The sequence below is a fragment of the Micromys minutus genome (assembly GCF_963924665.1).
Source record: "Micromys minutus genome assembly, chromosome: 23".
Taxonomy (NCBI): Eukaryota; Metazoa; Chordata; class Mammalia; order Rodentia; family Muridae; genus Micromys; species Micromys minutus.
In genome coordinates, this window is record NC_137958.1 from 36,793,748 (window position 1) to 36,821,601 (window position 27,854).

The following is a 27,854-nucleotide window of genomic DNA, read 5'->3' on the forward strand; positions in this document are numbered from 1 at the left end:
GGGCAGACACTGGCACATCTCTGGAGCTTGCTGACAAGCCAGTCCAATCAAATTAGCAAGTTCTGGATTTAGTAAGAAAGTCTGAGTGGTACGGGAAGGTACATCTACCTCTCACCCTGTCATGTACAGCCATATTTAAGTGCACCCACTTGCATGTATGGTATAAAGTAGACTGAGTATTGTTTTCTTGAAATGTATTTCTTAGTCCTTCCTGGGTGATCCTTGATGGATAACCTCAACAACTATCAGCTTATGTACCCAGAGTGAGGCTGGCTTGTGTGACATAGTTAAATGAAAAGATACACTTCTTTTCATGGAGGTCTTTTCCAAATTGTGTATTCAAAGGTCACACTGCAGATTGAAACATGGTGACTATTCCCGTTACTTTTCTGTATTTTCACCCTTGTTCAAATTCCTTTTCTAAGAAAAGCTATAGAGTTTGCATGACAGGTCTGTCTACCACAAGAGGAATTGAGCAGGGAGAATTCTCTTTGAGTCTCTCATTTTTTCATTCTAGTGTGCTGTGCTTTTTTTCACAGTAATAAATTGTGAACATTTACTCATAGAAAACTCACCGAAGTTTCTTATGTTAGAACCACATGCACATTACATACCAGCTGATGCAACTGTATTTTTTGATGATTATTTGGACTAGAATTACCTGAGTAGGAGGAACACAATTTTTTTAATGTCTTTTATACATTTTTTGCAATAAGAAATTAAAATTCTGTAATTAATATATAAAAACAAAAATAAATATCAATGTATTTATTTTCAAGTAAGTAGTTTTGACATTTGTGCCTCTTTGGGAACTTAGAGAACAGTCTCTCTTACCACAATACATTAAACAAGCACATTTAATTGAATCTAGTAATATGGAAGATTGAATGTCTAGATTTTATGTATTGTGAAAATTTATGAAAAATATTAAAATGATCTATGCTTAAAAGTTCTTTTAAATTTGAAGCTTATAACTGATCCATAAAAAGGACTTTCTACTACTTTAACAATTTGTATGACCTCTGGGATTTTATATGACACGAAGGGTGGATCATAGGTTTCTGAATTTAGCAGTACTGAAAGAGACGTCATTTTCATGTAACACACCACTTTCTGTCCTGAAAGCGGTAGTTTTGGCACTTGTATAAGCAATTGCAGTTTACTGGAATGTTTTTCACTAGTCTTTTCTGAGTTTTGATTTAGCCTTTTATTCTTCAAGACATGTAAAAATCTAAAAAGAAAAGGAAAAGCTTTTTGTATTGTTCTGTACATGAGAGTTCTAAAGAACAAATCTGTGATGGAAGGTAGCTGTTCATGGGTATTTTGTCTGTATGCATGTCTGAGTGAGGGTTTCAGACTTCCTGGAACTGGAGCTAAGACTGTCATGAGCTGCCGTGCAGGTGCAGAGAACTCTTTCTAGAAGAGCAGCCAGTGCCATCTCTCTAACCCTTGATGGAAGTCTAAACATTTAATCTATGATTTGTTATTCTCCCTAACTGCTCCAGGTTGTTTGTTTTTAATGTAAAATTTGGATGTCCTCCTTGCTAGTGAGTATTGTTAAGCCTCCAAGCTTCCTGTCCATGGGGCTTTTGATGCTAAGTATGATTGTAGTTTCCTGGGGGGAAAATGTATGAATGTCTTTTTACCTTGTAGTTTTCCATTTGAGTGTTGTACGTAGGGGTTACTAGTAATGCATCATTTATGTTCCAAAATTATAGCGAGTGATGAAGTTAAGAAAGAATCAACTTGGTAGACTACAAGAGTCTAAAGACAGTCTGAGCTACATAGCAAAACTTAGTTTAATCCAAAAATAATAGAGGGTATTGTATAATTTTGCTTATGCTGTGTTTATTTAATGGGAAAACTGCCTACTTTTATATGCTTCATTATCATAGGAATATTTTATTAAATAACAGTTTTAGCAAAGCAGATTATCTACTGTCTTTCTTTTATAATACAACTGTAATCAGTATTGATCTGATTCATTCAATAATCTAAAGTTTTTACATGATCATATGATATAATTAAACATGTTTCACCAAGACATAACTGGAGATATGCTTGTTTCAGTCAAAATTTGTCAATGCTTATGATATAGCTACTTTGCTATATTTCTTTATAGAACACAAAATAGTTAAAATATTTTAATACAGATAATTGCTTCCTAAAGCACTCTAAAATATTTTGCCGAATTAAAATACTAAAAATCATTTTTAAGATATGCTTATCACAAATTTGAAAAGGCCAAGCCATTTCTAAGTGTGGTGGCATGTGAGCCTGACAAGTCCACATACAATGCTGTGGACAGCCATGACACAAACTAAACCAGAACTGAGAAAATCAAAGTACAGTAGGGTAGCCTATATGAAAACGCCTTTGAGAAATCGCAGCGTCCTGCCCTTAATTCTAAAATAGCATTTTATGGTTTTACTTATTTTCATTTTACAGTAAAGAATTGTTGGGCTGGAGAGATGGCTCAGAGGTTAAGAGCACTGACTGATCTTCCAGAGGTCCTGAGTTCAGTTCCCAGCAACCACATGGAGGCTCACAACCATCTGTAATGAGATCTGATGCCCTCCTCTGGTGTGTCTGAAGGCAGCTACAGTGTACTTGTATATAATAAATAAATAAATCTTTTTTAAAAAGAATTGTTTGTATATTTAAAAATTGAAAATTAATGCAAAAGGACATTTTATAATAGTTTTCAAAAAGCCAGCGAAGAATTTTTTAATGTTACTAACATGGTATCTGCCATACTGATGCTGACTGTGTTCACAAACCGTGTGAGTAGAAGAGAAACACTCACTGGAAGAGATGGTGACTCCTGGTTGAAGTAGATTCGCATATTGTAAATTGTGAAAGTGGCAACCTAAGCAGTGTCATTTACAGTATTACTTTAAATGTCATGGGAAGATAGCGGGCATTTTAGTAAAGACATGTAGTTTAAGTATTTTAGCATCGTACCAACTTGTCTGTGTTTTTTTTTTTCTTTGCTAACTTGTATGTTGTACCTTAAGGATATATACTCTTGCCTATCAGTTAATTTGTTTTGTTTCTTTGTTTTGCTTTTGTAGTGTACAACATGACATTTTCCTATATATGTGTCATTGTGAGATACGGCCCTTTAAGGTAATCCTCAAACTTAGCTAAACTGAGTGAACTGAGAGAGGAGTCATAAACTGGGAGTTGTAGACATAGGGCATGTGTACTGTGCTGAATTTCAATGAATCCATATTTTTAGAATTTTAAAACTTTGATGTCTATCATTATCCATTTTGGGTTTTTTGGGTTTTTTTTTTTTTTTTTTTTTGGATATTTTAAGTATTTACATTTCAAATGTTGTCCCTTTTCCTGGTTTCCCCTCTCCCATTCCTTCTTCCCCTGCTTCTAGAAGGATGCTGGCCTTCCCACCCACCCTCTCCCACCTCACCACCCTGGCATTCCCTTCTACTGGGGAAACAAGCCTACAGGGAACCAAAGGGCTTCTCCTTCTATTGATGCCAGACAATGCCATCCTCTACTATATATGTAGCTGGAGATATTGGTCCCTCCATGTGTGCTCTTTGGTGGGTGGTTTAGTCTCTGGGGGGTCTGGTTGATTGATATTATTCTTCCTATGGGGTTGCAAACCCCTTCAGCTTTTTCAGTCCTTTCTCTAACTCCCCCATTGGGGTCCCCATGCTCAGTATTGGTAAGGCACTAAGTAATAATTTTCAGTTGTTATTAAGTATGATCAGAAATATTGTGTAATTGGAAAGTAAATTATAATAAAATCTGAATTTGCCTGTGGGGTAGAAAAAAAAGCTATATGTGCTCAGGAAAACAGATGAGATCAAATTTAACTACAATATTGTGACCTTCAACAAGTGTTCCAGTTCTATAAGGTTGAGCTTGTTTTGTAACAGTGGTTAAGATTCAGAATTAATATGTGTTTGACATAAGATGTTTTTTATAAAGCAGTATCAATGTGAAACACAGTTTCCTGCAAACACACCAAATACAGTTCCTTTCAGAGTTTTACATTAGATAGTTGAAGTTATGCGTAACCTTCCTTGCAGAAAAGCATTTATTCCTTCCTAGAATTAAGGGGTAATGATAGCTATCAGTATATAATAAACAAATTTAAACCAGGGCATTTATGGTTCTCTTAATGACTCAAATTACATATTATCCTGTATTTTACATCAGGAACAATGTATATTTCATGTTAAATATGAAATGATGGTCCTCCTCATTACTTGCAGGTCAAAGTTTAAGCAGTAGCTTTGTCAGGCCTAATAGGAGTAATAGAGTATCTAGGCAATGCAAACATGAGAGGAAACACAGAAACCATTTTGAACTAAAGACATGCAGGAACAGCAAAACATATCTGAGACGATGACGACATCATTTCTTTCTAATTTATTGAACTTTAGCTAGAACTTGAAGTGAGAAAATAAAGTACATTAAAGTTTAAAATAGTACCAGCCAAAGATACACTTAAGATAATTAATTTATCAGGCCATTGAGATGGCTCATTCCATAAAGGCACTTGGTGTGCAGGCCTGATGAATGTTAAGTACAGTTCCTTTTGTTCCTCTCTAAGACAGGTGAAGAATCTGAAGAAAATGGGCTGCACAGGGAGGGTGCTGTGTTACCAGACACAGTGGCACAAACCTTTAGTCTCAGTGCTCAGGAGAATGAGGCAAGCTGTGAGCTTGAGGCCAGAGTGGGCTTCAGAGTGAGTTCCAGTCAACAACGGCTGGATACTGAGACCCTGTCTCAAAAAAGTAAAAAATGGGGGAGGGACAGGCAGAGGGAAAGAGGGACACACAGAGAGAGATGTCTTTATCTTTTTATTTTCCTTTTATTTTAAAAATATTGGGTATTTACTTACATGTCAAATGTTATCCACTTTCCTGGTTTCCCCTCCAGAATCCCCCTATCCCATCCCTTCTCCTCGTGCCTCTATGAAGGTGTTCTCACCCACTCCCTCCCACCTCCCCGCCCTGGCATCCTCTACACTGGGGCATATCTCAGGAAAACTGACACTACATTTTTCTCTATTCTTAAGTTTTGCTTCCCATCAATAAGGTGTATACTTTTTAAGGCCATTTTCAGAAGATCATATTTCACTCTCCAGGTCAGGGAGGAAGGTAAAAAAAGAGTCACTGGGACTCCCTCTTTCCTTCCTCCTCTCTCTCCTCCCATTCCTTCTGTTTCACTTACTTCCCCAATTCTCACCTTTCTCTCTTCTGTACTTTCGTATCACTATTACAGAATGCCTTGTTGGGTGGAACTGGTTATTTTAATTTAAATGTCTAGCATATTTGTTCATGTGTGTTGCTATAATAAAATACTTGGAGCAAGTTAATTCATAAAGAAGACAAATTTTCTTGGCTGTCACCCAGTGGTTCAGAGTCCTAACAGTGGCATTGCTTCAGCTCTGGTAGAGGAGTCTCGTGGTAGATGACATCACAGAAGCAGAGACTCACCTGAAGAGAGAGCTAGAAGGAGAACAGAAGGTGAAGACTCTGGAGTCCAACTTGTTCTCTTGTACTGGTCTTCTCATGAGAACTAGGCGGGACCACAATATCATACCATACTCCTGGAAACAGTGCAACTTATGACGTAAAGACCTTAAACTTTGATTATACTAATACTCTAACGCTACCAAGCATCCAGCATAGGAACCCTTAGATGAGAAGAATCATGTCCAAACTATAGCCTCCAGCTTATATCCTGGTTTCCCTACAGTTCTTAGGACTAGCCTGAATTCCTTGCCTGATTCTTTTGTGAGGCTGTTCGTCTTAGTATTCAGTAGGGTTCTCTTGAGTTGATCTCTTATTTCCAAGAGATCTGTACCAGCTAGACTGCAGACTCTCACGTCAGGGTTGTTCCTAGCGTCTCCAAAGACAAAGGCCAGGTGTTAATCACATCTTTAATACTGTTTTAACTCTCCACTGCTCCACAGCTAGCCTGATTCTTGCTTAACTATTTTTGAGATTGTTCTTAAAGCCTTATTCTGGCACAAGGGGGTATATAAGTAATGTGGGTCCTTATCCTGCATTGTGCCTTAGAGGCTCGAGGCATAAATCTGTGCCAGCCATGACTGAAATATGCAGAAAAGGTAAAAGGGAAGACAGTACCTTATTCAGCAAATACAACATCATATATTTTTAGAAATATTTCTATTCTACCTAGTACACTCAGCATATCCATTAATATATAACTTGATTATAGCAAATATTTTTGAAATAGAAATTCAGTGTAGTTTTAAAATCGTTAGTTCTGAAGTGAAGAATACCTGGTATGCCTAAAAGTCTAGAATGTATTGCAAAAAAAAAAAAAAGTGTGTTCTGCACTCAATAGTACCGGAAGCTATAGCCCATAAGTGCTCTAGTATTTCCTTTGTCTTTGTGGACATGCCCTATGCTTGCAATGCTTCACACAATTTATTGGATAAAATATACATATTATTCATATACTGTGCTAAATCTTCTGTTGTATGTTAGAATTAATAATTATAACTCTTGGTATATCTATGAAATAATTTTCTAGCTGTCGTTTTTTTTTAATGGTATATTATCACAATTTGTTTTTAATTCTTGGATCTGAAAACAGTGCTTCTGGTTCTTCAGTCTCTGATGAGCTGTAGTTGCACCTTCTGGTTGAAGGCAGCACTTTATATCCACTACCCCAGTTTCTATAGTATGTGATTTCACTATAGGTGGCCTAAATCCCATGGAAAAGATTTAAGAAAAAAAAAATCCACCATGAACTAGTTAGGGTCCAATTTGTTTAGAATCTGAGTATTATATATCCATAATTGTTCTTTTTCATTGTCTGTGCCTGTAGATGCTTGTGTGTATGCAAGTTTATGCATGTGAACATATATGTACATGTGTAGGAGACAGAGACAGCCTCAGATGTTCATTCCTGGGGATCCCTTTAACTTTTTTGCAGTAGTCCCTCATTTGGCGGGGAGGTTGTCGAGCAAAGGAGGCCACTGCACTCACGCTGCACTCCCTTCTCCACTCCTAGCAGCTTTCAAAATGATAGTTATTTCATATATTTTCCTAGATATGACTGGATTATGGAGTGGGGGGCTTTTTTCTTTTTAGAATAAAAAGGGGACAGAAACTACTTAATTAGTTTTACTGGTACTTGCGTGGTTAAATAATTAGAAAAATGTTAAATGTAGTTCAAATGTTTTATTTTTTTACTGATAAGGAAAATTAGCTTAGAGAGTCATGGAAACCACAGGCTTACACAGCTGGTTAAAGGCAGAGCGATGTCTAAGTCAGTGTTTGCCAGTGAGTGCTCTGGCTGCCAACATTTATTAGTAGAGTTTATCAAGATCTTCAATACTATTACATTGTTACTTGGTAGATCCAGTGATTAATAGGGAGTCTGTGCTAGGTTATACACATGTGGAGCGGGTTTGTGAAACTCACACTGCGACAATATCAGGTGGAGTAGCACAAAGCTAAGTGAATCCTGACAAAAACAGAAATATTTCTTACTTCCCATGTTCTATGAGAGTAGTTACCCTGCACTGTGATTTGTCACTGACAGGGAACTCACCTCTAAATTCACTTGGTGACCCCTCTGTCGTCTCATCTTGGTTTTATTTTGTATTACTTAGTTTTGTTATTGCTGTTAGGGGTTTTTGAAATAGGGTTTCATACAGCCAAGGAGGCCTCAGACTGATTATGTTACCAAAGAGGCTTTGAATTGCTGATCTTCCCTGGCTGTGCCTCCCAAGTGTTGAGATTGTAGGTATAACACTGTAAAACCTTAATGTGACACATTATTTCCTGAACAGTTAGTCTTTTGGATGTACTTGGGTATGCTAGACAGTATGTGTTCAGTCTCAGAACCCAGTTGTTGAGAAAATTGGGTAAGAAAGCAAGTGAGGTCCTCACTCTGCCTCAGTGTTCATGTTAAAATGGAGACAGCAAATGATGTCTACTCAGTCAAGCTCCTTTGCTGGCTGTGAATGGGGGGGGGGGGTGAGGGCTACACTGAATGGTTCTGTGTGACTCTACTAGTCCATAAGAGAAACAAATGAGACGTTTTTGTCATTGAGATTAAGTTTGAACTATACATTGATATAATTGTTTAATACTTATGAAGCACTGAGAATAATGATCTTTGTGATTTTATCCTTTTTTTTAATTTGAAGGCTCTTTAAATTTATTTAAATACATTGACTTAACTGCCATTATTAGAAATGCTCTTTGTCTTTTTTTTTTCCATTGTAACTCAAACTTTGTTAAAGAGTAACAGTTTTCTGTGTTGGCAACCAGTTAAATGTAACCTTAGCTTGCAATTCATTGCTGCAGTTATGTTTCTAGAGCCTGTTTTAGGAGATAAACCCATTGCAAATGAAGACAGCATTCATTTTCCTTCTACCTCAGGCCACACAAAATTGATTGAGGTAATAAAATGACAGCACCTTGTAATATACTGAAGGCTCTTTAATTCGAAAACCAGTTCCAGCCTGATACCGAGCTTGTTTAAAGCTAATTTATGGCTTACATAATTTTCAGCTGGCTGACCAAGGTAAAGGATGATGTATGAAAATTGATAAAGAATTAACTTATGATACATTTAGATGTGTCTTGTTAAAGTCAGATGGTTTTAAAAACAGAAGGCGGGGAGAGGAGACAGAAATACAGAAATAGTAAGCAGGGTTTTTTTCCACGTATGTAGCCCTATTAACAGTGGTTTAATTTCTCATCATGTGTGTCAGAACTAGATTACTCTTTTCTTTGTGAAATCAGTTCTATATTGCATTTTTATATTTTAAAGAGCTGCATTTTCATGACATTAAGGACAGTTTGATAAAGGTGGCTACCGCCACAGCTGTTACGCCTTCCCCAGTGCCGAGTCTGTTGGGCTATGCAGCTTATCCGGCCAATGTCTTCAAGATGAGTATCTTTCCTACATGCAGGCTGAACAGATTTTGAGCGCCTCATGTGCTTATGGACTGAGAAGTAGGTTTTAGCCTTTTGACTCTGTAGGCTGCTTCGTCCCTTTAGTATACCATGTTTACGCATTTTAAACTGATAAACAATATATCCTCCCTAGTAAAGTGCTCTGTATTAAGAATGAGGCCAGACTTCAGAGGTAGGGACTAGATGCTGTACATCATTTACATGGTTACCACGTTTCACTTCCATAAAAGACGGTGGAGGATTGGCATCATTGTGTTGCCTTCGTTTGGTTTGGTTTTGCCATTTTGCCATTTCCTATCACTGTGACACCCTAAAATCTATCCGCTGAATGTAGTGACTGATGCCTGTACCCTTAAGACTCAGAGGCGGAACTGAAGCAGGAAGACAACTGTGAGTTCCACATCAGGGCGCGCTACCGAGTGAGACCACATCAAAACCATGTCTAGCCCTGAATTTTCACAGGAAAGTATTTCCTTAAGCAATGTATGAAGTGATGATGGAAAAACTGTTAAGGAACACTGACATAAATAACCTTCATCTCGGCCATTTTCTTAATATTTCCTCAGTGCTAGGTGTTAAGCTGTTTTGTGTTCTGTACAGCAAGCACAGTGGAATAATTAACAAGTAAATAATAGATTTATTTTTTCTATCGTCTACTGTTTTTTTTAAGTCAGGATTATAGACCATACATGCTAGGTCAGATAATTTCCACTGTGATGAATCAGTTTCTAATACTTTAATGTTATGATAGTGTGAAAGGCCTATGCATTCACTATAAACCCTGTATAGAATTGGGTGCACAGCAATGTCTCAGTGCTGGGCAGAGGCCACAAGTAACTGGCAGCTGCCACTTATCCATATCTACAGCAGCCACAGGGAGTCTCTAGGGTGCTGTGCTCCGAACCTCCTGGTGTAATGGTGCATTGGTATTTTCCTTTGACAATGAACTTATTGATCTCGTAGTCAGAGAGCTGGGAGAGACTATAATTCACAAGTGCCAGATAAGGTTTCAGAGCACTTTGTAATTATTGAAAACTGTGCATTGTATCAACCATTTGACACATCTGCAAAGTCTAAGCCTTTATAAGCTTCTTTAAGCAGTCCTTTGTGGAGTGGGTGTGGCCTTGTTGGAGTAGGTGTGTCACTGCGGGTTTGGGCTTTAAGACCCTCATCCTAGCCGCCTGGAAGTCAGTATTCTGCTAGCAGCCTTCAGATGAAGATGTAGAATTCTCAGCTCATCCTGAACCATGCCTGCCTGGATGCTGCCATGTTCCAACCTTGATGGCAATGGTCTGACTGTCTGAAGTTGTAGGCCAGCCCCAATTACCTGTTGCCTTGGTCAGGGTGTCTGTGCACGGCAGTAAAACCCTAGCCAAAACAGTGTTTTTCTTTTAGTCTTTCTTTCTAAAAGATCACACACAGGCACCCGTGGGCATACACACACCGTAGCTGTCTTCAGACACCACAGACCAGAAGAGGACATCAGATCTCATAAGAGATGGTTGTGCGTCACTATTTGGTTGTTGGGATTTGAAGTTAGGACATCTGGAAGAGCAGTTAATGCTCTTAACTGCTGAGCCATCTCTTTCACGTATTTTGGAGTATAATCTGTTACTGTCCCTATACACAGACATAACTCACAACTCTTATTGTAGCCAGCATTGAGTTGTAACATTTCAAAAGCTAAGTCAAGCAGATTCCTTTTATGCAACTTTGTCTCCTTAGAAAAAGAAACTGTGTGTGTGTGTGTGTGTGTGTGTGTGTGTGTGTGTGTATGTGTAGAAACACCTGAACTTAATGTTTCAAGTGAGACCCAGAACTCTGCTATCCCTCCTCTTGCTGTTCGTAAATACTGAGGGAGCAAACTCTGTCTAACTACATTGAAGTAGATGCTGAAATTGTTCTCTTGAAGCCTCCAATCTCTCACACCAATTCTCAGCCTGTCAGAAGACTTCACAACGTTCCTGTTCATCCTGTCAGCTCCAGAATGTAAGCAGCAGGAAAGAACTCTCCAGCAGCTCTCACAGAAACAGGACTGACAAGCTGTTCCTCAGGCTCCGTCAATATGAGCTGCTGCTGCCTGGCACGCGGGTCATAGGTCTTCATGCCGGCCTCCACACAGAGCCTCTTAGCCTCTTCACAGGACTTGTCCAGAGCAATCTCGTATCTGCACTTTGTGCTTCAGTAGGTCCTCTTCAGTCCACTCCTGCACTTACCCAAGCCTCACTTATCTCCTGGGCCATTTTCTGGAGGTCCAGCATCACCATTCAGTGTTTGAAGCTGAGCAGCTCCATTTCAAAACTCAACCTGATAGGTCTTTCTTATACAACGCAGAACCATGTCCAGGTTTGGCAACACCCACACTGAGTGAGTGTGTGTGTGTGTGTGTGTGTGTGTGTGTGTGTGTGTGTGTGTGTGTGTGTTTCCTCCAGATGCTGAGAGTCTATCACCTGTTTCCAGGTAATGATAGTGATGAGGCCGGGGAGCCCCACTTTGTGTGGCAGAGCCCTTGGCTCCTGTGCTCTTTCGAGGCATATTGCAATCCACTGGAAAGGGGTTATAAGCCTCTTCCATATAGATACTGACTATGACCTCTGGGAATTCTAGTCGCATTAGCAATCCAGGATTGAGAATCCCAGCTCTAAATACAGAAGAAATGTCAACATAGGTTTCCATCGGACCCAGGCCTGTGGCACAGACTCCTGGAAGCTTCTTGGAGAGGTAGCCTATTCCTTCACACACTCTCTGGGAGCTCATGCAGGCAACTCCCTCCCCTTTGACCCCTGCCTCTGCTGACAGAGTAATAAATTAAATAGGCACCAGGAGGAGACGGCACAGAGAATCCAGGATGTGGCAAGTCCTGGGCTGGGTTGTCCAGGATTCAGCCTGAGTTCATGTGATCCTTGAGGGGTTCTTTTACTTGCCAGGCCATGACCTATCACAGAAACCATTTTTAAAAGAAGGGCTTAACACTATTTTTTTCATTCAACCTTTATAATACTATAGAGATAAAAAGGTTATATGAGCAAAGCAAATATTGAACAGAATGAATAGAACAGCAATATCTCATGGCCTGGATCACATATACATTGCTGTACTAATCATTTCATTGGCAAAACATTTCATTTTAGTTTCAGCATATTATCCAAGAAAAAAAAAATGTGACCACTGTTAAGCCTTAGTAGGAATAGCTTCTAACACAGCTTACAATTAAGCCTAAGGTTGCCACCTACTTGCCAGGTAAGGCAGCTGGGCTCTCAAGTGGTGGACTACAGGTGTGACCCAGCCTGCAGGTTTTTGTTCCTTTTTTAATTTTACTTCCTTCTAACTGAATTTGAAATTCCGTGACTTAAGTAGACTTAGAACTGAAGCAACCCATCCAGGCACAAATAAATGATTGCTATTTTCCCTTTGTATTTTATATCTCTAGGGAAAGATATTTCTGAAACAAAATTTTCTCTTACCTTCAGCCCAATGTTTAAAGTTAAAAAGTGAAGCCTCTAGAGACATTCTTTATTGTCCTCAGGGTAAAGAGAATATACAGTAGTAAATGCATAGAAAAAAGCCTGTATAAAACATTCTAAATACGTTCTTCCACTTTCACAGAAAATGACTGGCTTGAGTAAATCTAAAAATTTCTTCAGACATTGAAGTGAGGTGTTTTGTTTTTTTTTTTTTAGTTACTGATTTAATAACTACAAAGAAATATTAAAGATTAAGATAATCATGTCATTGTTGTTATTAAAAAGTATATGTTCATTTGAACTCTACCGTTCAGCATCCCCATGTCAGTCAGTGTGTGCTCATGTCTTTCCTGAGCCATTTGGTGGTGAGTGTCATAAGAGGGTTAATTCTTAATTCATGAATAGCCTTGCCTGTGGCCCTATGAAAACAACAAAGTCAAGTTTGCACATGTAAGTGAACTAATTGTCACACTCTGGTGACTTCCATATTTAAAGGGAAATAAAGACAAATAGAAATCATTAGCGTTTGAACTGAAACCAGATTTAAAGGATTTTGTAAAGTCGGATTGCATTTAAACATTGAATCATTTTCATACTAATCCTAAAGAATTGGTAATTTAAAATGTTAAGAGACAGTGTGTCAAGAATTTGTGTCTGTCTTTGAAGTGAGAATAAATGACAAGACATGGGGAGTGTGGCAGATATCGGGATAGCCTCTAAGACACTGCCTAAGGCAAATGATTGTAGAACACTTGGTAAATGTTCCTATAGGGTATGGATTACCTCAATGTTTCTAGGATGTACTGATGCATACATCCTAGAAACACTGAGAAGGAAGTCACAAAGCCTTACTTGTCTGTACTTGGACATAGGGTTATAGACATCCGAGTGTACCATTTTCATTCTTTTTGTGTTCATTTTAGTCTGTCCTATTCCAAGTCTCCCTAAACATTCATAACTAACTAAATCCACATATTTGTCAAGACTAGGATGTGCTGACTATTTGAGTACAATTCAGACTGATCCATAGGTCTACGTGTTTGAATAGCTTTTTAGGTATATTAGTATAGACAGAATGGAGTTAATCATAACCTAGGAAAAATTAAAATTTCTTTTGTTGCACATTTTATGTTGCTTTTCATTTTATCATTTGGGATATATCAAAAGAAAAATAATTTTTATTGGTTTGATACAAAATAGCATACTAAATTTTCTTTTCTCTGTATTATATTGACTGTAGTTCACCAAGACCGATTCCATGTACCATTTCCACAGGAATTTAATCAGCTAAGCAGATTTTGTTCTTGGAAATCAATTTTGTGTTGCATCAGTGCTGTGAAGCAGATCTCTACTTAATTATTAGTATTTTCATGTTTCACTTTTTAAACTTAGTTTGAACTTATTTGGTGTTAGCCGTTATAATCTTTAAATATGTATCTTCTGTGACATTATAGTTTGATACGGGTTTTTTTTTTTTAACTAATTTCTTTTCCTTACAGTGTTGCCTACTAAAATTGAAAAATGCTGTTTCATGAAAGGAAAAATGAAAATGCAAACTCCCAGTATATTTTCTTCAACTTAGCATACTGTGAGAATTACTTACCTATTAAATGTTAAGGGTTATAGTTTGAATAGTTAAAGAGCAGAAATGTCAGTGATAAACTGAACAATTAAGCCAGGAATTTTCTGTTTGTAGAATTTTGTGTAATACTGTATTATTACTGGATTTTCTCCAACATATGCTTTAGGCATCAATTTAATTATTAATAAAACTTAGGAAACACAAACACATAATACCTCAGATACATAAAACTACAAGTGTTTAGCTTTCTTGGCAACTTTAGCCATCTTGGCTTTCTAAGCCAGTAGCAATACTTACTGACCTTTTCTGTTCTTACAGTGGGATAGAGTCATTATTCAGTATGCCATAATGGGTCATTTTTATCTGCATCATGCATCTGCTCAGCTTATATAGAATAAATATTTATGCTTTCTCTGTTTTCCGGGTTAGAAGATTCAGATAGAATACGTTTGAAGTATCAGCTATAATTCATTGCTTGAAAGAACAAAGACCTTGTACTGATCCTGAGTCATTTCAGCTGCAGCTCATAAGCGAGATGCCATCAGCACTCTCTTCCTGAGAGTACCTGTCAGTAAGAAAGCACAGGAGCAGCTATGTAAGTTCATTGTTTTCTACTTTAAGTTCTCAAAGCAGAGCGTCACCTTACCTAACACAGGGTATCCTTACCCAATGACCTAATGCCTGTTTAGATTTTACATTTGCAGCTATAAATTTCAGTGGATTCAAACTGCAAATCCCACACATTGATTTGCTAGAATCAGAAAAATAATAAGTATTTTGAAAGTATTTTTGATAGTATATAAATGTTGACGCAGTTGTGGGAGGGCAGCCCTGGTTTTATCCCAGGTCTTTCTTAAAGCAGTTGACACATTTTAATAGAAATCTCATGACAATGTATGATGTTAAACTTAATTTCACCAATCACTTAAACAACTACTTTTTTACTCATTTAACTCTATTTTTTGTTTGTGCCTTAATGAAATACACAGAAGTGTAAGGAAAGAAACCTGCTTTTTAGGTATTCTAAATATCATAAATCCTGTTTAATTAACACCAAATTGATATCATATAACACTCTGCATGTTAATAGGTTTTTGAAAATTACTTTTGTTAAATACATTAGATGGTAGTTCATATTTTATACCGAGGTCAAATTTTAAAGCAACAAAGAAACTCTTGGATAAGCTGAAACTGATTTCTTTGTAAATGTGTATTATTTCCTGTGTTGTATTTTGCCAGCTTGTGTATCTGTACTACATGAGTGCGGTACCCATGAAGGGCCCTGAAAACCCTGTAACTGTAGTTAAGGGGTTACAGGTTGTCAAGGGCCATGGAGTGCTGGGTTCTGAACACTGGGCCTTCTGAAAGAGCAGCCTGGACTGCTAACCACTGAGCCATCTCTACAGTCCTGAATCTAAGTTTTTCATTATAGGCTTCTTAATCATACTATATTTTTAAAATGTTCTATCAGAACCTAAGCTTATTGTCATAAGTATAGTCTGTTTTATTTCAATATGCAGCAATTTCATAGTAAATTCTTACAGATTTCCTACAGTAGACTTTGACTACTTAGTATTTTCCTTCTCCATATACACTGAGCTCCATGTAGTCATTGTTCACATAACTAGAATTTATATAAAGCCAAAATTATAAGATGTAGAAATATATTTTATAGTAGTTATAGTCACTATACTGTATTCAAATCAGTACCCTGGCTCTTTATGGTGTTTTTCTTCAAGCTGAAACAAGTGAGACCAGTATATGTTGCTTAGGGTTGGAGACATGATTTTATGCTAAAAGAAAAGTTCCATTACAAATTTAGGAAATCTATTTTTAACTATGTGATGATAGAATACATGATTTTGAGTATTTGCTATCTCACAAACACTTTCTGTTCTTTTTAAACCATAGCTTCCACGTGTACTTCGTTTGTTTGGTGTGGTTTGGTTTTGGGTGTTGTTGTTGTGTGTTTTAGTAGTTAGGTTAACTCCCCCCACAGTCATGTTTTTGATGTTGGGTTTTACCTTTGTTTTTGTCAGTTTACAGTTTAAGAAATTGAGTCTGGGATTCTCATTGCCTTTCTGAGATCATACCAACACTAAGTACTAAAGCAGGATTCACACAGGGTTGTCTGACTCCAGAACCCATGCCTGCAGGTATTTAGGGTCAGAATATCATAATTATTCTTCAGTATAATATCATTTGAGCTATAGTCACACACACACAGAAACTCTTTCATATGTAGTGTTTGTCATCCTAAGCTTTGAAATGTTACCAATTCAGTGTTGACTTAAATGGATGTACAGTTCAAGACTGCAATTCAGGACCCATGAATTCTGATTCAAGCTCTGCTATTAATTATCTACAGGGCCCTGTGGAAATCAGTTGTATCTTCAGGGACTGGCCTGCTTTTTTTTCTGGAGTTAACAGAATGGGCCAGATGGTCATTACATGAGATACCATCTAGTTCTTTAAGCCAGCGAACTTCCATGAGAAAAGAGTAATCTTGAAGGGATGTCTGTGGAATGTCTGTTAGTTTATCTTCTCTGGCTTTTGGATTTGGATGTGTTTGAAGGCAAAAATTTGCTTTTCTTCATAATATACAGAAGCAGGTGGTATTCCCTCTTTAATCAGGTCGTGAAACTCAACAAAATACTTAATAAAATGCTAATATAAAGTGTGAAAGTAATTTGAATGTAATTTTATCCATTATTCATTTTCCTTATATTACTAATTTAAGGTCTTTACTAAATTACATTATTTTTGTAGTCAGTAATATAAATGAGTCTTGACTGTTTTATATATACAAATATAAGTGGATTTTGCAAATATTTATAATATCTTATTTCTTGTTTGTCTTCAAAATACAACTAAGTAACAACATTCCACCGACTACCACCTTCAGTTTAACTGTAATGATTCCAGCTTTTATGTTGGAAACAAGCATATTGTCAGCATTCTATGCAGCCTTGGAGAAACTAGCCTCTTATTAAATATTTACTGTGCTGTTGTGGTGTGTATGAGACATATATCAAAAACTATTTATGAAGTAGACCTCTTATATCAGGATCCTACCTATGATTCAGGCTGCCTGAACTGAGAGGAGACAAATTGGACCAGAGATTAAAATGCTTGCTCTTGCTTAGCTATATTCTTGCTTGAATTGTTTAAAAATACTTTATGCCAACAAGACAGGTCAAGCAATAATGAAAGACATTCAAACACAGATTTTTCTATTTTGAAAGACAAATAAAGGAGCATATAATTCTCTGTATGCATTGTCTGTCTTTGATATATAAATGCATAAAAATAAAAATATTTCACAATTTTCTATAGGAATACATATATATGAATACATATGCATTATATGTATATATGCTTTATCTATAAATACATAAATATATTTCACAACCTTATATATTTCTTAATTATATCATTGCATCAAAAGTGTACTTTGGTTGTATATTGTGCCTTTTTTCTTAAGACTCTAAAGCCTGAACTTTTACCTTTCCCAAAATTCTCCATGAACCTACCTCTGTAGATTTGTAAGTCTTCTTAAAATAGAAGCTGTGCTTCTGTCTTTAGAAAACAAGTTTTTCTCTGTTGCTGTCGATCAGTTGAGAAGTCCCAGCCCCGGTTACCCTTGTCTGACTGCAGCGTTCTGCTGATAGTTAGCAGACCTGTGGTCCCAGTGGCATGGGAGCTTGTGTTCAGGTGCACATGTGGCTTCCCAACTGTAGCCTGGCACTGCTTGAAAGATAGTGTGTGTCATTACCTTTGTCCACTCAGCACACAGACGTAGAACTGTTCATGTCACCATGAGGAAACGAGGGGGCCACACAGTGAGATATCTAAAGAGACATAAAGAGGCCACATTCACGTGACTTCCATTGTATGTTGTCATCATGTTTCATTTGTTATGGTTCTGAGTATGCCATTGGGTACATATTGAACTGTACATAGTAGGAGAGAGCACGGTACACATAAGGCCCAGTCCGTGTGTACTTTCACTGTATTCACGTATATGGCTGGTAAAACGAAGGCCACTGTTGTTGAAAAAACTACAAAGATAATTAAGTTGTTTATCGACGTTTTCAAATATATTCAGAGAGCATAGTCGTCAAGGGTTTAGCTATAAACCTTAATGTCCTTATCTCTTTCAGGGTAAACCTTGGCTGTGGTGCTCTTTTTCTCTTCAAACAGTGTATTTTTTTATTTCTTTTGCCCCAGATGCTCTTTTTCATTAGACCTGCATAAGAGTGATAATTAATAATTCTGTCACAGAGGCAATATTAGGCTGTCTTGAACTCTTTCCGATAAAGAAATTATTCCGGTACCTTTAAATTTAGCCTCAAGCAAGTTTTTAGGACAAGACCAGAAAGCAGCTACCACCTTTTGACCAGAATATCACTAGAATGGCCCCCAAGGTAGTGGCTAAGATTGCTAACCTCTAACCACTTGAGCTGTGCCTCTGTAGTTTCCTTAGCTCTCAGCACCTTGGACGTCATCCAGACCCCTACTGGAATGGCCCACTATCCTCTGTTTACTGTGTGCAGTGCAATCACTCTCCTAACACAAGTCAGACCCTTGACATCTTCCAAGTTCCTCCCACAAGCATCATGATCAGGTCCCACTACCTGGGACCAACTTCTGTCTTAGGTGTCTGTGGCTATGATGAAACCTATGACCAAAGCAACTGAGGAAGTGTTTATTTAGTGCTTATGGCTCCAGAGGTATGAGTTCTTCATCATAATGGCTGGGCAGCATGGGAACAGGCAGGCATGGTGACTAGAGGACCAACTGAGAGCCCACAAAACCAACACCAGATGGGAGTGGGGGAAAGAGCTTAATATGGCGTCACCCTTTTGATACCACAAAGCTTGTTCCCAGTGGCATACTTTTGCCAACAAGGCCACATGTCCCAAATAACCAACTGGGGACCAATTATTCATATGCCTGGCTGTGGAGAAAAAAAATCATTTAAATTACAACAGGATATTTCCCCTAGAATTTTCTTCTGAAAGTTAAATGATCCTATATTTACTAGTATTTTACATATCATAATTTCAGTGACTTAGTACTTTGAACAATCCACTGTTTCAACAGATTATAAGCCTCCTGTGGCAGGGACTGCATAGGAGTGGCCTTTCTTTTAAGTCCAATACAGTACTGTTGCATAGTTATTTGATTTGATCTAGGATAGCTGTATACAAAGCTTACATATCTTTCTTTTTAAATGGGATATTTGAAATTTTCATTACATGGGATAATATTGTCATAGTCTTACATTCCAGATTGTAAAACATTGAATAGCACATTATATCAATAGAACCATTAGCTGCTTAAAGAGACCATTGGTTAAATGATGCATTGTCATATAAGCTTTATAAGTGACTCGAATCTTACCAACTGTCCTACATTTGGGAATCATTTAAATACATACCAGTAGATGAGTTCATTATAGTAATAACTGAAAGCAAATGGTCTTAAATTTAATATTAAAGTTACTCAATAGCAAAGAAATAATCTGTAGATTTTGAAAAATAATGCATACAATACATGTTTGCTCCTGATAATGAAGTGCCACTCTAGAGAACGTTTCTTTACATATGATTTTTATGTAGTACTTAAATTTTTGAAGTAAATAAAATACAGCCTTTTTGTTCTATAAAAAGTTAATGTGCCATAGGAGATATGTTACTTGGAAATCTAATGAGCTATTAATTTCTAATAAAACAATGAAGATTAATGGGCCCACTCTGGGGAAATAGCACTCAAGTTTAAATAAGTCTGTTTGAGTGAGTTTAGTCAGATCATTGGAGAGGAAGGGTTTATAATTTGGTTTTTAATAAGTTTATTTCTAAAGGGTTAGCCCTTGATGTGGAGTTACTCTTCGTAAAAGAACAATTTATGTTAAATTGAGAAATGAAACCTAACTTTGGAGAGAGGAAAGTGTCTGATGCCGTAGCCTAGCCCTGTGCAGTACTGACCACTATAAGTAGACTTTCCCTACATGGTGCCATGGGGTCAAGTACATTTCTGATCCCTCCAAAATACGAGACTCATTTTTAATCAATAGAAACTTGTCTGAGTCAACAGTAGCTAAAAGGAAGATGGTTTTTTAGAAGTAGGTTCCTGATATTTTCAAATAATGCAGAGGTTGTTACTGTGTTTAAGTGAAAATGTCTCTTTTCCTCTGTATAGTAAACATTTTGAAATACCTGATTTAAGGCACTAAAGTAAAATGTCACCATTAATAAGAATGTCTGCTAGCTAAAGAATATATAGCTGAAAATAAAAAGTGTATTTACAAATCATTACAGCATTTACAGTTACACTTGTCACAATACAGTTAAATCATGTTCCAATGGTTCTTAAACTATAAGCACTAGAAAATATATATGATATGAGTTTCATTGGTAAAATATTTCTCAATAAATTTAATTTTTTGGCAGCCAGTAAATACTGATTTATAGTGTAGAGTCTGTAATGAGCTACCAACACCGTGGAGGCACCTAATCTCTGGTATTTATAACTGAATTCTTCTGCATTGTCTTTGAGGCACAGTGAAGAGTTTTGTGATGACATTTTAAATACAGGTATTAATTAAGAACAGAGGTTATTATAAAGGGAAAGAGTCAAGGAAAAAGCAAGAAGCATCCATGTGGGCCTGGGCCTGTCAAGAAGGAGTGGCCCTGAGTATTATTTTGACTGTAACTACATAGAACTTAAGAACAAATTATCATTACTCATGTTTGCTGTGCATGTGCCTTTAATGTTTGTGTCAAGATGACTTTAGATTCTAAAGGAGTTGTAAAAGTGACATAGGAAACTCTTAAGACTCTTGCCCAGCTTCCTTTTCCATTAACATCTTACAGAGTTACCAGCCATAGAGCAGAAAGAAGCCTTAGAAGGTTCTCTGAAGTAAATGTTGGCAATTACTACATATCCCCAGTGCTGCCCCTCGTGTCTTCTCTGCACATAACTCAGTTTCCTCAGTTGGATGTTGTTAAATTTGTTCTGTTAGTAATGATTGGCACTCGGTTATTTTTTACAATGTCTTTCCAGTGCAGCTTTTTTGTTCGTTTTTTTTTTTTTTTGTTTGTTTCTCAAGACAGGATTTCTCTGTGTAGCTCTGGCTGTCCTGGAACTTGCCCTGCATACCAATCTGGCCTTGAACTTAGAGAGATTCACTGACTTTGACTTCTGTCTCTCGAGTGCTGGGATTAAGGACATGCTCCAGCACCTCCTGGCTTCCATTTGCACTTTTTCTAGTATGTTCTCATGATTGGGCAAGTTGCGTGTTAATCATAAACCACAGGCCTGTGTTGTCACTCAGAGGATGACACACTAGAATATGTCAGTGTGGATTTCTGCTGATGCTAACCTGATACATCAGCTGGCCTGGGGCTTATGAAGTCTTCCCCTATAAAGTGATCTTTGGTTCTTTTTTAAAAGAAGTTTCAAATCCTTTATACTTGGAAGACAGTCCAAAGAGTTGTTTTATATTAAGTCTCTAGTAAAGAAATTGATGTCACACTCTTGTCATTGGGCAGCCTTAGAAACATTTAAGCCTTAATGACCAAGGAGAAATGTAAGAAAGTAAAAGAGGGTCCCCATACATGTCATAGTCATAATTTAATAATCCTAAAACTCTTTCAGTTTGATGTAGCTTTGACAGTGAGCAAATGAGAACTTTAATAAAGGCACTGTACACTGAAGGAATTCTGGAATTGAGATCACTTGAGAAATTTTATATTGAAAAATTAAATATTGGGTATTTAATGACTTAACATCAGAATTATCACAAAATATTCACAATTGTTTGTCTTCCATAGATAACACTATCTAAAGGATTTAAAATGCAGAAAACCACGTTTTTTGTCTTCACTTGTTCCCTGCTTCTCTCTTCCAGTTGACTTGTTGCTAAAATAAAGGCTATCCTTTTGTGAGGTCGAGTTAAAAAGCTGATTGCTTTTACTGTCTTTAGTTTGAATAAATGTAAAACAGAAGCAAAATACTGCCACCTACTTCTGAGACCTCAGGGATGGAACCCCGTGGAGCACATTACTGGATCCTGCTTGCTAGATGGGAGCTCTTCCACTGAGTGATGTCATAGGCTCGCTTAATGATATGCGTAGTTGAGCTGGTTTTTACCAAGAGAATCCAGTGTTACTTTAATTTTATTCTATATTCCTAAGATTTTTAATTAAGTATGCAACTCTGTCATAAGAAAAACCCATATACTTTTTACAGTAAATTTAATTGAGCATTTCTTGTAAGTTCATTCAGTGTCTAGGATGGCCCACTAAAGTTGGAATTCAGTTGTAAAATGCTAGATTAATTGCCTTTTGTATGGAGTGAAATAAGAATCTCAAATATGCAAAGTCAGGAAATGTAATTAGAATCCTCAATTGCTTATTCAGTGCATTGGAAAACTGAATACAGAAGTACAGAAAAGGGGCCAGAGGTTGTTAAATGTAGCACATTACACACGTTTTACACTTTACTTAATGATCCAAGTGTTTATGACTATGAAGTAAATGCACCATTCAAAGAATTACAGTGGAATTGTGAAGCATTAAAAACCGCAATTAATTTTAGTCTGAAGTATGCAGTGTGCTCATTTTGCCTGAAACATTTTCATTATCAGTTTTCCTGGCTAGTAGGATAAATTTTTCCTCATTGTGCAGCATTAGCATATTGTCTATAGTAAAGCATACTCTTAAATACTGTTGAGAGTTAAAACTAATGTGTTCCCCCATATCAAACACATACACAATAAAAATAATACTGATGATGATGATGATAATAATAATAATGATAAATGAAATTAATAAAAGAAAGCAGTGTTTGGGTGCATTTTGAAGCAATTTGGGTGTATTACTTTTCAGCACCTTTTCAGTGACTGCAAACCTTTTAAAAATATGCTTTTAATGAAATAGCATTGCAACCCTTTCTCCCCTTTTACCCTCCAGTCCCTCTGAGGTCCCTCTTTCTACCCCTCCCATGCCCCCCAATTTTCAAGTTGATATCCTTGTTTTCTTTTAATTACTGTTGTTACACATACACACACACACATACACACACACACATGTATATATATATATATATATATATATATATATATATGTATGTATGTAAATATATATAAGTATAACTTGATGAATCTGTTTTTCCTTGTGTGGAACTTTCAAGCCTGACCACTCTGTATTGAGCAGCCAGAAAGAAGACTTATTCTGAGAGGCAAATTCTCCTTCCACCTGACTGCAAACTTTTATAATAGTGACTTAAAAAGATGAACAACTTACTTCTTTAAAGAATATTATTAAAACATACATATTTGTGATCGCAAATCTAAATTCTGTTTCAATAACTATTCTGTGATTAGTCAAAAACATATCATGTTTAAAATTTTAAGGAAAATAAAGCATTTCCAGTTATTGGTTGTCTGAACCCCAGTTGGCTTAACTGTAGTAGCAATGCGCATCATCTTGAGAGTAGCATGGTCAAAAACGTAAAAGCAACTGAGTTCACTCTTTTGGTAAGCATAGATTCTGATTTTTCTCACTAATTTATAGAAATAGTTTGTACAGTCAAACTAAAAAAGGACTCAATAAAAGACATGTTTTCTAGTTAGTTGCATAGTCTGTGCTCACAATGGAGATGTAAGAAAATTCAGAATCCCACAGGCAATAAAATAAAATAATACTATCACTTAGTCACTCAGGCCCCTAGCAAAGGAATTTTATGGAGAGCCATAGGAAGAAAATGTTTCTCTAACTGTAGAAGTGTGGATGTCTTATTTTTGTTTTGTTTTGTAGTATTCTGTATAAAGTCCTTTCCATATGTTCTATATATTCCATTTTTATTTTTAAAACCTATCGAAATACTATATTTGGAACAAGTAGGCATTCATTTAATATTTAAATGTTCTTTTGAAACATTTTAAGCTTACAGATAACAGGATAGATAATGCCTTGCTCCCTCTGTCCAGTTGACTATACTGTTTCCATCTTTTACAACCATTGTAGAATTATCAAAACTAGAAAGTGTGACCAGATGATTTCATTGACCACCCCATGTACATCAGGGTCTTCAGTTTCCCCAGTAGTCATTTTATGGTCCACTATTTCAGGCTGCATTAAATGATCATGCTATTCTCCAATTTGGGACAGTTCCAACTTTTGTCATTCCTGACCCTGGCTTTTATTTATTTTTCTATTTGTTTGTTTGGACTGTCGCTGAGTTCTTTTATAGAATGCCTGCTGTATGCTCTCCCATTATTAGCTCAAGGAAAGACTACAGCCTCCAGGGCATGTGCCCTTCTCACTGCTCCCATTCACGTAGTGACACTAAGTATTACAGGTAGTGTTGACCTCAAACATGTGGCTGATGTGGCATTTACTGGGGTTTTTTGGCTTCAGACTTACGTAAAGAAACAAAAGGAATTTGTCTTTTTATGATCTTACCTTTAAAAGACATTCTTTCAAACGTGTTTACAAGGTAAGCCTCATGTATTTATTTGCACACTTTAATTTTAGTCTACAAACTACCCGAAAAGTGAAATATTCAGATTTTAAAATAATTTGCCATTGCATGGAGTTGGTTTCTGCTTAAAAGAAAGAAAGACAGGTAGTTTTTTCATTACTATTAATTAACATCAAGTATTTGAGCTGTTATCAGAAGAAAAAATACATAGGAGTCTTTGTCCCAAATCAGTGGCACAAGCTAAATTTCATTTGAAGGAAATATTGCAACTTCTATGCAGTAGTAAGAATTTTCATTTGACAAACAAGTGTTTATTCTTATTTCTCTTTCCCAATAACTCTTCATTTTCTGCCACTTAGAGTATTAGACCATAATTGCATGTCCCTTATGTGCCTAGAAATAACATCTCTCCTCTTTGTCATACTGTCAGTGTTTTAAAACTGACCCACATTTAGTCATTAGATGGTATGGGTGTCATGCATATGACTACATACCATGTCTGATTAAAAGAGGTACAAGGTCCTCAGCATCAGTGTGTTTTCTGGAGTTTGAATAACAAGCTTAAGCATCAAGAGCACGTCTCCATGCATCCAGTACCCCAAAGGGTCTGTTTTCTTGACGGTTGCTTCAGGGATTCTTCATGAAACAAATGTCAAGCTTGTCAGGACTGTCACTAAGAAACGATCCATGTAGCAGGGGTCTTCTTTCACTGGGAAACAAACAGATGTCTTAGCTCAGCAAAGTAAAAACCCCTGCCATCAGAGGCACCCAACTCCCACTTGCTCTCTGGTAGTGAAGAAAGGCTGGCTGAAGCCTGCTTTCCTTGCAAATCCACTTGCTGTGCGCTTGTTTGTTAATGATGTGCAATCTGTTTCCTGAAGGAGCTGGTTAATCCTGAACTGTATGTAAAGCTCTTATAAAATTGGCCAGCAGTGTTACATACACTTCCAAAGAGCAATCCATCAGAGCTTTACATAATCAAGCTAGAATGATTCTTTTAATGTAAAATATGTTACCTTGATCTTTATACCATTGAGCTATAGCAATTTCAGTGTTATATTTCAGCAATCAGATTGGATATTTGTTTCCTCATCTCTGTGATTGTTTGCTATATCTAAGTCACAGCTGCAGTCATATAAAATAATAGATAGGCTTTGATGGTTATATAAGTGATTTAAGATGTAAAAAGGCAAACTTTTTAAAGACAAGTCTTTAGCATGAAAATAAGGGCCAAGACTGTATGTATTTGCCTAATAGGAGGCAGACCTACAAAAGATTTATAAGCTTGCTCCCTAATTAGGAAGTCAGCCAGAGAAGACTGCTGTCATACTGATGCATTAACTTCCAGACTTATTTCTGTTACATGTTATATATATTAAACTATTTGTAACCTAATGGAAGTTGCAAGATTTTATTTTATTTAGCAGCATTAGCCTATAGTTTCTACTTAATAAATACAAAACGCAAAATATATAGACACTTCCTAGACTTTAGGCTTCCCAAGCTTATTACCACATCCATACATAAGTATTTTTATTTTTTATGTACATGGTTGTTTTTCTTTTGCCGTGTGTGTGTGTGTGTGTGTGTGTGTGTGTGTGTGTGTGTGTGTGTGTGTGTACGAGCGCATGCATGTGCACACACACAAGTGTTGCCCACAGAGACCAAAAGACAGCAACAGATGGATCCTCTGAAACTTGAGTTACAGAAGGTTATAAGCCTCCATGACGATGCTGGAGAACTGATCCTAGTCCTCTGGAAGAACTGCCAGTGTTCTTAACTACTGACAGTTTCTACAGCCCCTTTACATTTGTATTTTGAGTTAAAATAGTTTAAAGATTGCTAGATAAAGTTAGATACAGTTTATTAACTAAGTCATATTAGTCTGCACACTTAGTAGACTGTGCTGATGATAAGGGCTTTGTTTGTTTGCCATGACTCAAAGGATATGAATTTTAAGTAGCTCTATTAGAGCTGGAGACATGGCTTAGGGGTGGAGTGCATTTGTTGCTCTTACAGAGGAACCTGGTTTTTTTAGCATCTACATAGTGGTTGAGAACCATCTACAGTTTTAGTTTCAGGAAAATTAACAACTTCTTATGTATTCCATAGGCACAGAGATGGATGTGGCACACATATAATTGCAGACAATCATACACCTAAAACTAAAATAGATAAATCTAAAATATGTGGCTGTCATGGCACATACTGCTTCACACATTTTTGCTTTCCTTCTTTACCAGTGTTGCTGGAAGCATGCCTGCTGAGTAAGGAATGACAATCTGCCTTTTAAAAGGGTGTATTCGTTTACACATAACTCTTGTTCTTAAACGCCAACATTTCACAGGATTCAGAAGACATTGAGTAGATTCCAGGTGATTGATAACTGCACCCATTTAGGCAGTAGGAATATAATATAAAGAAGGCCTCATTGAAAAAGCAACTTGACAAATTTGGTGCTACTTAACAATGCACTGTCCCAGTTACATTTATATTGCTGTAATAAGACACCATGATCAAGGCCACTTACAGTGGCAAGTTTTTAACTGGGCTTATGGTTTCAGAACTTCAGGATACGTTTAGGATATGGTTTCAGAACTTCAGGATACGTTTAGGATATGGTTTCAGAACTGCAAGATACGTTTAGGATATGGTTTCAGAACTTCAGGATATGTTTAGGATATGGTTTCAGAACTTTAGGATGGCAGAACAAAGGCCCAGTGGTAGGAATAGCTGAGAATTAATATCTTGATCCACAAGCAAGAAGCACAAAGAGCATGACGGAGATAAGGCTAGCCTCTTGAAACCACAAAGCTACCCCAGGAACACTCTTCTTACGGTACCACACTTGCCAGTTTTTTCCAACCATTTCCAGCAACTGAGACCAAGTATTGATTGTTTCAGCCTTTGATGGACATTCTCATTCACTGCACCACAGCCTCTCTCTGGAGGGACTTTATACACTGGCAGTGTCTCACTACTAGAAGGCAGTGGAAGGTGGACAGTGAAGATTTAATTTTCAATAGGTTGTAACTAAAATGTAATTTCTGGAAACCTTTATGTATTTACTAATATCTCTTCAGATGTCAGTTGATGAAAAATAATAGTCTACTCAGTAAAGATAAGTTAAAGGGAAATTTAAATTGCAGTAGCAGTTGTTGGAAAAATAGGAGAAGTTGTACTGTCAAGATGATATACTAAAATCCCACGATATCTCATGTACCCATTAACACTTCAGAATAATTGGTAATATCGATAATGTCCCTAATTTCCTAATATTGATACAGTCTAAATAAAAACATACTATGGAGGTTAGAGACAAGAATGCTTTCTTCATTTTACTAACTGTAGAAAAGGTTTTGTCATTGTCTGTTT

General features: G+C 36.9%; 1 protein-coding gene across 3 annotated transcripts in view; it reads left to right on the top strand.

Moving 5' to 3' along the window:
- Window positions 1–27,854, top strand: part of PHF14 (PHD finger protein 14) — a 120,349-nt gene that overhangs the window by 91,352 nt on the left and 1,143 nt on the right. The window contains exons 18-19 of one of the 3 annotated variants that reach the window (XM_080936179.1): window positions 3,075–3,129; window positions 14,418–14,496. The exons of 1 other annotated variant lie outside the window; for it this stretch is intronic. In XM_080936179.1, coding sequence (XP_080792305.1) covers window positions 3,075–3,086 — 12 coding nt within the window. In that variant the 3' untranslated portion in view covers window positions 3,087–3,129; window positions 14,418–14,496. Of the gene's footprint in view, window positions 1–3,074; window positions 3,130–14,417; window positions 14,497–27,854 lie in introns of those variants that run through there. One more of the 3 variants, XM_080936178.1, reaches the window with a different exon arrangement.